Source organism: Anoplophora glabripennis, unplaced genomic scaffold (genome assembly GCF_000390285.2).
Source record: "Anoplophora glabripennis isolate ALB-LARVAE unplaced genomic scaffold, Agla_2.0 scaffold15, whole genome shotgun sequence".
NCBI classification, from domain to species: domain Eukaryota; kingdom Metazoa; phylum Arthropoda; class Insecta; order Coleoptera; family Cerambycidae; genus Anoplophora; species Anoplophora glabripennis.
Window position 1 is genome coordinate 2,416,844 of NW_019416279.1, and position 14,455 is coordinate 2,431,298.

Here is a 14,455-nt window from a genome sequence, read left to right on the forward strand (position 1 = left end):
GTTGACAGTCAATTGACAGCTGTCAACTGTCAATTTTGCCAATCTGGCATGAGAATTGAATTCAGCTCCCTCAAAAGCCCAAACTCTCAATGTGAAAAGAGAATATTTACTTTTCTATTCTTCGTTGACAGTGTATTGACAGCTGTCAACGGTCAATTTGTCCAATCTGACATGAGGGTTGAATCCAGTGACCTCAAAAACATTACCCTATATATTAGAATAATTAAAATATGCTTTTGACATCTGTAAATAGTATTGAAAATGAATAGTTTTGCAACGGGTCAGGGGAGCTTTGGCAGCTCCGTAGCTGCCAAAATGTTCATTTTGGCACTTTGTGCCCATGGAGACTTTTGTTCAGGATGACAAAATCTACAACATATCAAAAATTCAGACAATTTGACAGAAACCCAATTTCCATAAGATTATTGCGGGGTCCTTTGACTATTTCTCGGCGAGGGATATACTCACCTTAATGTTAATTCGCTTTCCTTACCACCTTTTTCCAGTAGTTTCGTTTTTAATTTATAAACTTTGTAAATCTAGAGCCCTGCCCCTCAATGCCCCTCAACCTACTACAGTGACGTCACTCAAACAGCAGTGAGGCTTTGTTCCCGCCGTTATTTAACCGGATTTTTGTTTTCAGATCGAACCACCACTATTTCCACCTCCGAAAGCAGTCTTCGACCCCACCACCAGAGGTCCTTGACGTCTGAAGAAACTGTATGTGTCGGCATCGCACCAGCGTGAATAAAATTACCATTTATCATCTAGAAAACATACAGTCGGCCAGAATGGGAAAATGTGACTGGAAAAAGTGGAGAAGGAGATAAAGGAAACTTAGGCAGGTGTAAGAAGTTCTCGGGCCATCGAAACTTCGGATCAGACTACAAGGGGAGATTTATTAAAACGTATTAGAGTTTTAGTTCTCGAGTTGCCAGACGCCCTCGAGTTGAGAATCGGTAAGTATCTTTGCCGCGGAACTCAAAAGGTACGGTATACGGTCTATTACTTAACAATCGAGTGAGATATGACTCGTATAAGGCCGCGAATTTCGACGCAAGCTAATGCCACATCGACACACGTGGCATTGACGTTGAATTTATCCCGTACTGATTACAGTTTGGTGCATTAGAAAAGTATTTGAAGAAATAAATTCTCCAACGACAGAGACGACTCTATCCGACAGTAAATCGTACATTCCAGGTCCGTACTTTGTTTTCATGTGAAAAATATTCTGTATTTGAGTAAATGAAATAATTAGTTTAATTTCCAAGAATTAGTAAATCTATATTTACAATAATAATAATTTTGTTCAAATGATACTAAATAAAGTGCAGCATTGGCTTAAAAAGTATACAGGGTGTTTCAGAAAACATGAGCCAACGTTCGGCAGCAGATTCCTAAGCTAAAAACAAAATTATTTTTTCATATCAAATGGGTCCCATTTCGCTTTGTTCCTTAGTTACAGGGTGTCAAAGTTTAAAAATGTGTTTTTCCAGAAATCTAAATTTCCAATGATACGCAAAAAACAGTCCGACACGGTCGAATCCAGATACCAACTGAATTGCGTATTGGTGGTTGCTGGACACCTTAGTACCTCGTGTTAATAAGCCGCCGCGCCATTGTCACATTGCTCGATATGAATTTTATCGAATTTTTAATTTATTACAACGCTAATAATTTTTTAGAATTAAGCATAAAGAAGTTCAAAAAAGTGATAAACATTGTATTTCATGATATTCTATGCACGCAGTTATGTCAATATTCCTTAATTAATCCAACTTTTGTAAATCAAGTTGGAGATTTTGATAATTGTTTTCTTGGAAGTTGAGTTTAGGTCCCAAGTCATAAAAGGTTTTTTTATTTATTTCAATGTATTCCATCGTCTGTTAAAATTAAGGCAGTCAAACTGTATATGACAATAAACAAGTCTTTATAGATTCTAAGTCATTAATGTATAAGCTCAATAAAAGAGGGCCTAGCACGGACCCATGTGGAATACCTATACCTGCATATTTTAAATCAGATTCGGTTAAACTAACATACTGTTTGCGATGGTTCGGGAATGTATTAAGTTTTGACAAGAGTTTGCCGTTAATCGACGAATTTTAATAAACCATTCCAAATACTCAATTATTTAGAAAAGTCAAGTAAAAAAGCCAAAGGTATGTTCTGAGGATCTTTTTTTATGTACTGGAACAAACATACAGTTAAATAGACAAATTAACCAAGTATGTGAAATAGTTGTATATTAAAGGTAATACAACTACTCTGCGGACTAAAGCCCCGTCCAGCATTTAATTACACCCAACATATCTACTACAGTGTTCCATGCTGTGTTTGATGCACCATAAGACTGTGGTCTTCTCCAATGATGTGAGATGCACGTACAAAGCTATTAGAACTTATCATAGAAAAAGTGAAATTTAGAAGAACAGAGTAAGATCTGGACTTCTCAGAACCCAGCCTCGGAATATTCTTCCGTTAGCTTTTGGGGACACGCCACACACGCGCGCCCCCTGCCGTACACAACGGTAAACATTCCCCAATCCCCAGACATTCCGTTATAATAATGATTAATTGCGGTGACCGCAAGGTGGAGCTAATGGAAGAACCAAGGATAATTTCATTAGAGAGGATAGGGGGATTATTTTGATGGCGGCTTTAGTCGAGGGTTTGGCCCGTACAAGTGGATGGTTGCGAATTTGAGGCACGATAATTTTGTTTAATTTGGCTCATTATAACTGGGGTTTCCGTAGGAAAAGGCACAGACGGAGCTGCGAGGGCCACTCGAAACTGCTGGATTATGTTGTAATAATCTCGTCGATGAGGGAGCAGAAGAGGGGTTTGGAAAATAATTTGATCGGTTTCAGTTTTCGGAAGCCCCTACGCATAACCGAAGATGAATATTCAAATAAATATACAGGGTGTTAATGAACTTATGTCAAATGTTTTTGCCATAAGTCCGTTATGTTAAAATCTGACTTACCTCAACATTGCAAGGAGTCACCTTTTGGGAACTTCTGATTTTCATAGATGTTCGATGTACCCATCATTTTAGTGGAGTCAAGATAGCTTAAAATTACGCATTATTTCGAAATAATTATGGGAAGCATGGATTTTCCTAAAACCTTTTGAAATTACTTGGAGATAAGTATTAGAGAAAGTTATAAACTTATTTTTGTACGCTAATTGTTTTTTAATTGTTTAAACAATAATAAATAGTTTTTTAAGAACATTTAAAATAATTCGATGAATTATAAATCGAATTCTTTCAAATTGACAAAATAGAGGTTTTCGATGTCGCTGAACAAGAATATGAAGTCGGAAAATGAAAATTCAAAATGGCTGATCCAATATGGCCATTTTAAACAATACAATAAAAAAACTGATTTTAAATACAAAATTACAAAATCAAAATCTACGTCCCCTATTATTTATTTATTCAATAATTATTTTAAAAATGCATCAATATTCATATATAAATATTAAACTCATACATTTACAGGTTTAACATAAATAATAATAATAATAATAATAATAATAATGCTTTATTGCCCAACAGTCAAGACCAATAATAGGACAATTACATATAGAACAATAGGTAAAGTAATAATGACTAATAAATAGGAAAAAAAAACAAAGGGAACAACTTATATAACTAACTAACAGAAATCTTCATCTACAGTACCTGAAAGGATTAATAAAATAGACTTTAAGGTGGTATGATTTAAATCACAGAGATGTGACACCATATTAAATAAGTTGCACATATTATATATAGGTGACTTAAATAAAAGATTAGTTCTTCTTCGCAAACAATAAAAAGTATCAGTATTTCTAGAATTATGCCTAGGAACATGAAAATCAATTTTACTCAGCAGCTCAGGACAATCAATTTGACCATTTAATAACTTATAGAGGAAAGTGACTGAGTTTAATTTTCTCCTCAAATCTAAACTTTGAAATCCAAATCTATCAGTCAGTTGCCTATATGGTGTACCTCTTTCAGGATAAGCATTATCTATCTTAAAACATAAATATTTGAGAAATTTTCTTTGCGGTTTTTCAAGTAACTCTCTATGGCATAAATAGAATGGATTCCAAACAGTAGAGCAGTATTCTAGTTTATTTCTAACGTACGAAAAATACAAAATAATGAGCGACGCGACATTAGTAAACGATTTACAGTTGCGAAGTATAAAACCGTAAGCCTTCATTGCATCATCGACCTTGGACACGATATGACATGAAAAAGATAATTCCTGATCGAAGATCACTCCCAAGTCTTTAATTTTAGTCAAACGATTAATTTTGATGTGATTAATTAAGTAACTATAACAATAAGGTGATTTCTTCTTTGTAAAGCTAATAATATTGCATTTCTTAGCATTTAGATATAAATCGTTCAAATTACACCAGGCTTCAATTTTTGCTATTTCTCCTTGAAGAACGACACAGTCATTTAAGGAGGTAATGTTAGAAAAAATTTTTAAATCATCAGCATACATTAGTTTCCGACAGTTCAGACTAGTTGTAAGGTCATTAACAAATAACAAAAATAACAGTGGACCCAAATTTGAACCTTGAGGTACTCCCGACTTCGCCAAATACTTGACAGAACCGTAACCATTATAAAAAACATATTGTTGTCTTTCGGATAAATATGATTGTAACAGTAAGACTGAATCAGAATTGAAACCAAAGCTATAAAGTTTTTGCAAAAGAATATTATGATTAATTCTGTCAAATGCCTTTGCAAANATTTATTTGTCCTTTATGACATTTTACAATGTATAGGATAAGTCATAAAAATAGTGTATAAACGACGATTTACACAGGAGTACAGAATGACAAACATACAACACAAACGATCACTTATAATTAAATACATAATCTTTGACGGGTCTATTACAAAGTCTAAAAATATGCGTGTAAACTATATAAACATTTTGTCTAGATAAGGTATTTTTCAAGGACTTGTTAAATAACCTTTATTTTTCTTGGAGACTTTATAGTAAAGAATAAGAATAGTCAATAAAGGAGTTATTAGGTACTCGTAACTAAAACTTACTGTTAAGGAAATGTGATACATCATATATACATTCCTGTACAAGAAAGTATTTGAGTTTTCTTTTAAAAATATTAATGTTATTTTCATGCCTTATGCAGATGGGCAGATGATTAAGGAATTGGATGCCTTTAAATATTGGGCTTTTCTCGAACAACGAGGTACAATGTTTAAGAGGTCGTATAGAATCGGCAGTTCTTGTACGGTAGTTATGGTACTCACGGTTACGCATGAAACTATTATAATTACTTTTTGCGTATAGTATACATTTGTAGATGTATATAGAATAAAAAGTAAGTATATTAAATTGTTTAAAATAATCTTTGCATGTTTGTCTGACATTAAGGTTAAATATTAGACGAACTATCCTCTTTTGAGAAATAAAAATTCTGGAAGCATCCCCCGCACTTCCCCATAAGATAACATTATAAGAAATATGAGAATAAACAATAGCATAATAAACACTAATTAGTTGATCAATGGTAAATATATTTTTCAGCTGAAGTATTGCATAGAAACTACTATTTAACTTCTTACATATATGATTTATGTGAGTAGTCCACCTCATATTACTATCCAAGTAGACTCCTAGGAATTTGGCGGTATTTGAAAACTGAATATTTATATTTTTAACTAAGACTGATATATTGCCTGTAATTTCCGTTCTGTTGAAAAAATGCATACAAACAGTTTTGTTTGCATTAACCATTAAAGCGTTTCTTTCGCACCAAGTTGAAAACTCCTTGGACAGGAGGTTCATATTTTTTATTAGCTCTTCTGGAGACTGTGCATCTGTTGCTAAAGTTGTGTCATCTGCATATAGAATAAGATGTTTTGTACTCACATAATGTGGAAGATCATTTATATATAATAAGAAAATTAGAGGTGCAAGAATTGCCCCCTGAGGTACTCCAAGCTCTGTTTGTTGAGGACCAGATCTCTGGTCACCCATTTTAACTATAATTTTCCTAAATTGTAAGTAAGAAGTCAGCCATCTCAAAAAGCTACCACGAAATCCCAAATTATTTAATTTATTTACCATTATACTTAAATTTACAGAATCAAATGCCTTAGATAGGTCGAAAAAAAGTGCACCTACATACTTTCTTGCATCTAGTGAGCTATGAATAAAATTAAGGAGAGCGACAGATCCACTTTCTGTCGATCTTCCCTGTAAAAAACCATGTTGATGTTCTGTTATTACATTATACTTCACTAGGAATGAGAAAATTTTTTTATAAATACATTTTTCAATAATCTTGCATATAACAGTTTGAACAGTTATAGGTCTATAATTATCAAGACATAATCGACTATTTTTTTTGTGAATTGGTGTGACAAGCCCAGTCTTTAGGTCCGCTGGAAAGGAACCACTTTGTACCGAAAAGTTTATTATATTCGACAAAATGTGAGCAATATGTGGTGCTATACTCTTTATCAACCTTGTTGAAAGGCAGTCGATACCCACCGAATTAACATTTCTCAAAGTATTGATAGCATCCAATACATCCTCATCTAACACTGCACTGAAATAGAAAGTATTATAAACGTACATTGTAGTATTATTATTAAAGTTAACATCTTTAAAATGCCTATCTAGTTCATTTTTTGCATCTTTTGAAAAGAATTCTGCAAACAAGTTTGCAATTTCATATTTATTATTCACTATTGCTCCATTTAATTCAATAGCATCAATAGTATGTTGTTTCTTTTTCCCTACTTTCTCTTGTACAGTACGCCATATAAATTTTTGTTTCTCTACGACATTTTTATTATCTAAACTTTTTTGATAGAAAAGTTTCTTTACCTCATTTATTTTAGCAATGTAATTCTTTTTAAAAACTTTATAATTCATATGATCTTGCGGGTTTGAGGAATTTTTTATCAACCAAAACATATTCCTAAGATCAGTACCCATCTGCCTAAGTTCACAATTTATCCATTTTGTATTAGTCGTTTTGACGCTTTTTTTTGTAACAAGTGGACATGTTCGTTCAATATAATAAAATAAAATATTAAAAAACTCTTTAAAAACAGAATCAACATTATGAGTAAAACACACAGACATAAAATTTTCATTACTTAAAAAAATATTCAAATTAAGCAGATTGGCTTGAGACAGGTTCCTATGTTTAATAACATTATCATATGGCTTATGCTGGCGAACTTCACATGTATTAAGTTGAACGTTTACTTTAATATCTAAACATAAGTGATCACCTAATTGCAAATCAGTAACATGTTCTTGATATACATAGGGTATAGTTGTTAAGAAATAATCAAGTTTAGTTTTTGTTGTTTTCATATTTTTGTTCGTAAAAATACGAGTTGGTTCACAATTTTGCAGTTTTAAATTAAAACTTTCTATTAGATCAATTAACTGATTTGTTTCATAAGAAGTTTGTAAATAATCAATATTAAAATCGCCAGTAACAATAATAGCACGATAATTTTTTGCACAGTAACTTAGAGCTATATATAGTCGGTCTATAAATGTTTCCATATTTCCAGATGGGGATCTATATACGTTCAATACACAACAATTAATTTTTTGAATATAAAGTGATAGACTGCACAACTCAAAATCTAATTCAATAGATAAGTTATTTAAGAATACAGGTATTTTGTACTGAATATTATTTTTTATAAGAACAAGAACTCCACCATGACTCATACTAATTCTATTATAATATGTAGCCAAATCATAGTTTTCAAATTTTACAAGATCAATATTATCATTAGTACACCAAGTTTCGGAAAGGCATACTATATCAGGTTGCTCCTGAACTAAAATTAATTCAATCCTGTTAGTCTTATTACATAAGGATTGACAATTGACATTCATAATATGAAACTGTTTAACAAACTGGTGTATAGTGTATATAGTTTTAAATGAAAACGAATATAAATGCCTTAAATACAAACTGAAGATTATTTGTAATATTAAGTAATAATATTACATTAAAGAATTACAAGTGTACGAGAGTAGGTATAACCTCAAAATGGACAAAATATGTTAATAATACACTTTTTAACACACTGATAACTGCAGCTTATTCGAAAACATAAAAATCATATTCTTATACCATTTATAATAATAATTATTATTTAATTCTTATAAACGAAAAACGCTTTTAAAATAAATAAAACTGTTAGTAACAAAAAAATATTTGGTGTGCTCACTGCTTAGCTTCGTCACCCAAACTCATTTCTGTGTCTACATCAATAAGAGAACTTATATTCACAATTTCAGATACAGAATATACGTTTTAAAAATGAATATTAAATCAATTTATGAAAAAACGTTATTTTTTTGCTGTTATAACAATTTTCCACTTATTACTATAAATAATGGTTTATTAAACAAAAAAAATATTTTTTTGTACATTATTAAATTCACGGATTTTTCATGAAATATTTTTATTTTTTGTTATATTCTGTTTTTCAACTATTATTTCAATTTTTTAAGAAAAATAAAATGCACCATCTTAAAGTAGAGATTTCAAGCTTTAAAAAGTGCCCTCATAAAGTTTCAATATCACGTTTACAACTATAGTTTTTGATCTATAAAGTATGGTCTAAAAAGTAAAATTTGTGATTTTTTAAAATTATCGAATATGTATGTTGTGCTCAATTTTTTTCAAATTAAATTTTTAAGATTTTTTCCATATCGCTCACTGTTTCAATTGTCATTTGAAGAGTAATCTCTGAAAGTTACAGATATTTATTTTAAAAATTAAAAGAATGACAGCTATTTTATTATTATTGTACAAAATTACACTTTGTACACGTACTATATATTTTTTTTCTATCAAGTTTAAAGACATATTTTGATAGCCGGATGACTCTTCTTTCATTTAAATTTTTGCGAGGTCGATTTGATCAATTAGATCAAAAGTTATAACAAATTTAGTGTAGCGCGCTCGGGGCCGCCCGTCTCATTTTTCGTACGTAGAAAAAAAATTGTACAGCCTTCATTCAATTTGCATTTTAGAAAAAAACTTTATTAACATTTTTTATGTAAAATTTCCTGTTCTTTCGAATGGCACAGTTAATTTTTTTTTAAATTAATATTTTTTATATATTTTGCAAAAACAGTAATTTTGCAACTAATTTGTTAAATAAATAATTTAGCGTACACTCTACAGTTGGTAACTTTTTATATGTTGTTTCTGACAACTTTACAAAGCGAAAAATAAAAAGTTCTCTCTTCCAGTAATTTTCGCGAAGTCAAAATCTATCTTGACTCCACTATTTGCTTGTACACAAGCTTCAGCGCGACGTACCCAATTTGCAATAGGAAATATTGGAAAAATTCGAGCCACGCGTCAAAACTAATCAAATAGTACTTTTTTATTCTTTCCGAAATTAAACTATAAAGTTTCGGTGAGGTAATTGGAATATATGCCTGAAATTTTTTCAAAATGGCCGAGTAATCTCTAGCCTCAATTATAGTTTGACATATTCGGTATCTAAAATTGAAAAAAAAAAAGGAAAATTACCTACTAAACGCTGCCAAACAAAAAAAAATCATAAATATTAAACATATTCCTAACTCATGAATCTAGGCCCAAAATATAACCTTCAAATTTATAAATCTTAACCTAAAACGAACGTACCCAATTTCCATTCTTGAAGAAAATATATTGTTTCTGTGTATAGAAAAAATTAACCTCGACGTGGTTGTACTTCACCGGTGTCCAAAACTCTTTGCGCTACACCGCTACAGCAACAAACGAGGGCACGTCGTTCAAGATATCTTGCACGGGACACTTGACAAGTTCTGTGGGCATTTTCGTTTGTTTCGTCATAAATTATGAACATATAATATTCGCGATTGCTAAATAAATGCGCCATTTTTAAAAGAAAACTTGGAAATACGGCTAATAGATGTACTCTCGAAAAACAGCACAGCAATCACTACAACAATACAAACTATAATACATATATTTCAGTAGTTCCAAAACAATTTTAAACACATTTTTAATTAGTTTTTGTCTCTGTGACCTTAAACATTCGATACAAGTTTGTGACATAAGTTAACTCAGTTTTTGCTTCTTTTTTTCTTTCATTCCTCGTTGAAAATTGTAGGTGGTTTTTCATGTAAAAAAGTCTCTACGTAAATGTAAATGTGAAGAGAGTATACTTTTCTTAGTATGGAAAATGCATTTACTGGATAATTTCTTCATCTTCCCTTCGGTTGCAAAAGCTATAAATAATTTTTTGCGTTCCATTTTTTCACCACAGCCTTCTGGATGGTATTGTGTGGATTTGCCACTATCTATTTGCAACATAAAATTCGTCTATAACATTTTTTTGTGTTTTATGAAATTTTGATTATTCTCAGTTGACTTTTGAATTGTAAATTATGGGACAACGACATGCCGTTTGCAACGAGCACGCAAGGTACGGTATTCGAGGCGGGATTGCTTTCTACTTTCTCAATAATTACTGCAAATCTTGTGTTGCATTCGCAAATAAAGTAAAATTGTCGCAGTATCGACAGCCTATAGGGCAGATTGCAATTAAAACCAAAAAAATACTAACGTAATAATAGTGCCTTGGAAATTATTGTGAATAGTATATGATAAAACTTGCGTGTGGAAGAGGCGTCGTTCTAAAGATGACTTCTATAAATAATACTGAAAAATGCAGTTTTCCGTACGACATTGTTGATATTGATGATGATACGTTCAGAAAAGCACACTCACATCTACATGGTAAGCATTTTTATGCCATTTATGATGTAAGAAATATTTATTTGTAACTTCATTTTAAAGATACACCCTTACTTCCACCTTAAACAATGTTTTTATAGGCAAGGCCTACTCAGATTTGTTATAAATTGACGAAAATTGAGTTAGTGTTAAAAAATCACTGCTTTTAAAATTATTTTAAAATTATTGTTATGACTAATTTTTACAAGAAATGAAATTGAAAAATTATAAACAAATTCTTTTTTGTGTTTTTTTAATGCTATTTATACTTGCTTAATTGATAAATTTCTCTCTGATAATAAAGCAAAGGTAGATATATCCACAAAAATAGCTATGTTACAAGAACCAAGAAAGTCCATGCTAATATTTTCAACAACGAAACGAATTTTGAATTTTTATTTTAGCATGTTTTTTTTCAAGGTATAGTCGAAAGGAATAGCGTCTTAGTGGGTCCCAATAAGTACTTTCTGCCGGGGATATACAAAAAATGCTACTCGGATATATACAGTTTCAAGGCCAGACCCGATGACATCTTATTGATTGGATTTCCCAGATCTGGTAAATTTGGCGTTAACCGTGAAGCAATGTACATTTTCTATTTTTTTTTTTTCGTTTTACAGGCACTACTATGCACTGCGAAATGGTGTGGCAGATTGAGAATGATCTGGACTTTAAAACCGTCGAAAACGTCATACTTATCCACAGGTTTCCGATAATAGAGTAAGTATAATTCAGTTATTTTCTAGATTTATTAATGAAATAATCAATAATAATCAGAACTTTTTAATTTATAAATATAGGGTAGGAACTTTTTATTGTACTCGACTTTTTTGTATCAAGTACCGCGACACCCTGTATATGTATACAGAAAATTACTAGTTCGATCAAGTCTGTTACTGATTTGGTTAGCGTTGTCGTGAAATCAAAATATTTGTAAGTTTATGTTCATTAGTTACATGCTTCATTATTTTTGTGCAAATTTAATGCATTTATAAATACAATTTATACTCAATGAGACAGTAGATATTAGGCAGGCCGCATTTGCGCCCAGGAACGACTTATGTTGGTAGGCCCTAACCACCATTCAGTGCAGGAATGAGGGAAACCTGGAAAACCTCATTAATTAGGGGGGTGGTCAAATGCCAACCGGTGTCAATCTCTCACATTGCCCCAAGCCAACATTCTTCCACCCTACCATACCTGCACAGAGGGTGCCAATCCTCCGTACAAGCATAGCTAATCTACGATCTACCGCCTTAAACCGTGCGGCTATCAACCGATATGATTCTGACGTTTAGAGAATCTCGAAAAGATTCGAAATTAACAGTACGGCTTTATACAAACTAACAATTTATGTCAATAATGAATGTAAACATTGAAAGTATCTTGCTTCCACGAATAAACTGATAAATCAGTAACAAGACTTGATCAAACCTCTGTTTTTTTATACATATCATTTTATACCTTCGGAAGAGATATTGGAAAATTTTTTTATACAACTTTCTTACGACATTAGAAATGTGTGAATTTGAAATATATCATTCCGATAACGTCACAGTCCCTGGGACCAACTTTACAAAAATGGAATTTTATGTCAAATCGTCATGTCATAAATATTATCGCCTGCGGTTTTCTATTGGCTCTTTCTGTTTTTTTTTTTGTTTTAAGTCGTATAATTTTTAGCCTGTGCCTCTCCATGGGTGACCTTAGCCTCATGGGCGTTGTAGCAGATACCCTCACGCTACCAAATGACATTAGAGACATAGCAACTCGATATAGCACCCTGACAATTGACAATCTAGCCAAAAGCGAAGGAAGGCGTTTCATTAGGTCCCACCTACCTATCAGTCTATTGTCTCCTAGTTTCTTCCAATCGGGATGTAAGGTAAGAAACTGATGATGATAGTTTGGTTTAAATACACCAATAACACTAATTTGGAGGTGATATACTGCGCCAGGAACCCCAAGGATTTAGTTGTGTCGTACTATCACATTTTACAGTTCTTCAAGCCCAAAGAATCGGAATCAGTCTCTTTCAAAGCGTTCTGGAATGCCTTCAGGAGCAACTGGAGTAAGTGAAAAGAAACCAAACAAAAGAAATAGTAAGTATTTATAATCGAATGTTGTTTCAGCTATATACTCCCCTTATTTTGAACATTTGAAAGAGGCTTGGAAGAAGAGGAATGAGAAGAACTTCATGTTCTTGTTTTATGAAGACACAATGAAGGTACAATCATTTGTCAGGAAGGAAACGTTGGTGGTGCCTTTTTATATTACATATTGCTACTTAATCAGATTTATAGAACTGAATTGAATTTATTGATTTATTAGAAGTATTAAGAAAAACTTTCCTCTACTAAATAATTTTTTTACAGGACCTAAAGCAAGGAATAGTGAATATGGCGGAGTTCTTGGGAAAAGAACTGACAAATGATCAACAAGAAAGACTGGTTGATTACTTGAATATAGACAGGTTTAAGAAAAACAAGTCCGTCAACTGCCAACACTTGTGCGACTTAGGTGTTGCCAGCACTAAAAACGAATTTATTAGGGAAGGTGGATCCGGAGGATGGAGGAAATATTTCTTTGGGGATTTAGAAGTGGAAGTTGAGGAGTGGATAAGCGAAAATCTGAAGAATACAGATCTTGTGTTTCCCAAAGATTGAAAAATGTTTTATTAAAAAAATACATGATTTGATTAATACCTACCTAGCTAAAGGACTCGGAGGGGGATATATTATGGTGACATTGCCTATGACCTTGAAAGTAATTTTCAAGGTCAACTTTGTTTTTTTTTAAAAAGGGACCCCTATTTAATGATCTCGGATTCGGAAAGGGCGGGAAATTCTACGTTCAGATGATGTATCATATGTGGGGTCGAGACCCAAGGTCATGTAAAGGTCAATTTTATTTTTCCTCAATCTTTGCACCCAAATGTCCCACCAAAGGTAAGTTTAGTAAAAATATTTTTCTAATAAAAGTTGCTCGATTCCGAGGAGGTTGTATGATGCCCTTGGGCGTGATTTTCAATGTCATTTCAAGGTTAACTTTAGGTTTTAACGGGAAACACTTAGTTTTGACCTTGGATTCGAGTAAAGCGGAAAATTCTACATTTAATAACACTTATTATGGTAATACAAATGTTTGCTAAATGTACGAAATTGCAAATAACAAATTCAAACATCGGTTTTAGGAAACTAAATTTATATTACAATTAATACATATTAATTACAAATAAAATTGATCTTTACATGACCTTGGGTGGTCAACCGACCCACATATGATACATCACCTGAACGTAGAATTTCCCGCCCTATCCAAATCCGGAGTACAGAAATAGGGGTTCCTATTTAAAAAAACGAAGATGACCTTGAATGACTATGAAAATTACCTTCAAGGTCATAGGCAATGTCACCTTAATATGTCCCCCTCCGAGTCCAGTAGGTAACTATTGTCTGAAACATTTTTCGCTAAACTTTACCTGGGCAGCGATATCCGGGTGGAGGAATTAAAATGGCCTACTCTGTACATATATTTTTTTTTGAGAACACACTGTATGTGTATTTTATTATGTAAATAATTGCAATAAAAATAAATAAGGTTTATTAATCTTATTTTCAATAGATATGATTCTCTATGACAGTAATTATCTGTAATAAAAAGTGAT

The 14,455-nt window shown here is 32.2% G+C and overlaps 2 protein-coding genes across 4 annotated transcripts in view; one reads left to right on the forward strand and one right to left on the reverse strand.

The window, feature by feature from the left end:
- Window positions 1–14,382, forward strand: part of LOC111693182 (sulfotransferase family cytosolic 1B member 1-like) — a 25,919-nt gene extending 11,537 nt beyond the window's left edge. For all 3 annotated transcript variants that reach the window (XM_023457386.1, XM_023457388.1, XM_023457387.1), the window contains exons 2-8: window positions 644–959; window positions 11,209–11,346; window positions 11,409–11,508; window positions 12,472–12,673; window positions 12,730–12,859; window positions 12,921–13,015; window positions 13,164–14,382. In XM_023457386.1, coding sequence (XP_023313154.1) covers window positions 11,417–11,508; window positions 12,472–12,673; window positions 12,730–12,859; window positions 12,921–13,015; window positions 13,164–13,454 — 810 coding nt within the window. In that variant the 5' untranslated portion in view covers window positions 644–959; window positions 11,209–11,346; window positions 11,409–11,416 and the 3' untranslated portion in view covers window positions 13,455–14,382. The remainder of the gene's footprint in view (window positions 1–643; window positions 960–11,208; window positions 11,347–11,408; window positions 11,509–12,471; window positions 12,674–12,729; window positions 12,860–12,920; window positions 13,016–13,163) is intronic.
- The window catches only part of LOC108905141, a 164,828-nt gene that overhangs the window by 91,078 nt on the left and 59,295 nt on the right, over window positions 1–14,455 (reverse strand). The gene's annotated exons all lie outside the window — the stretch shown is intronic.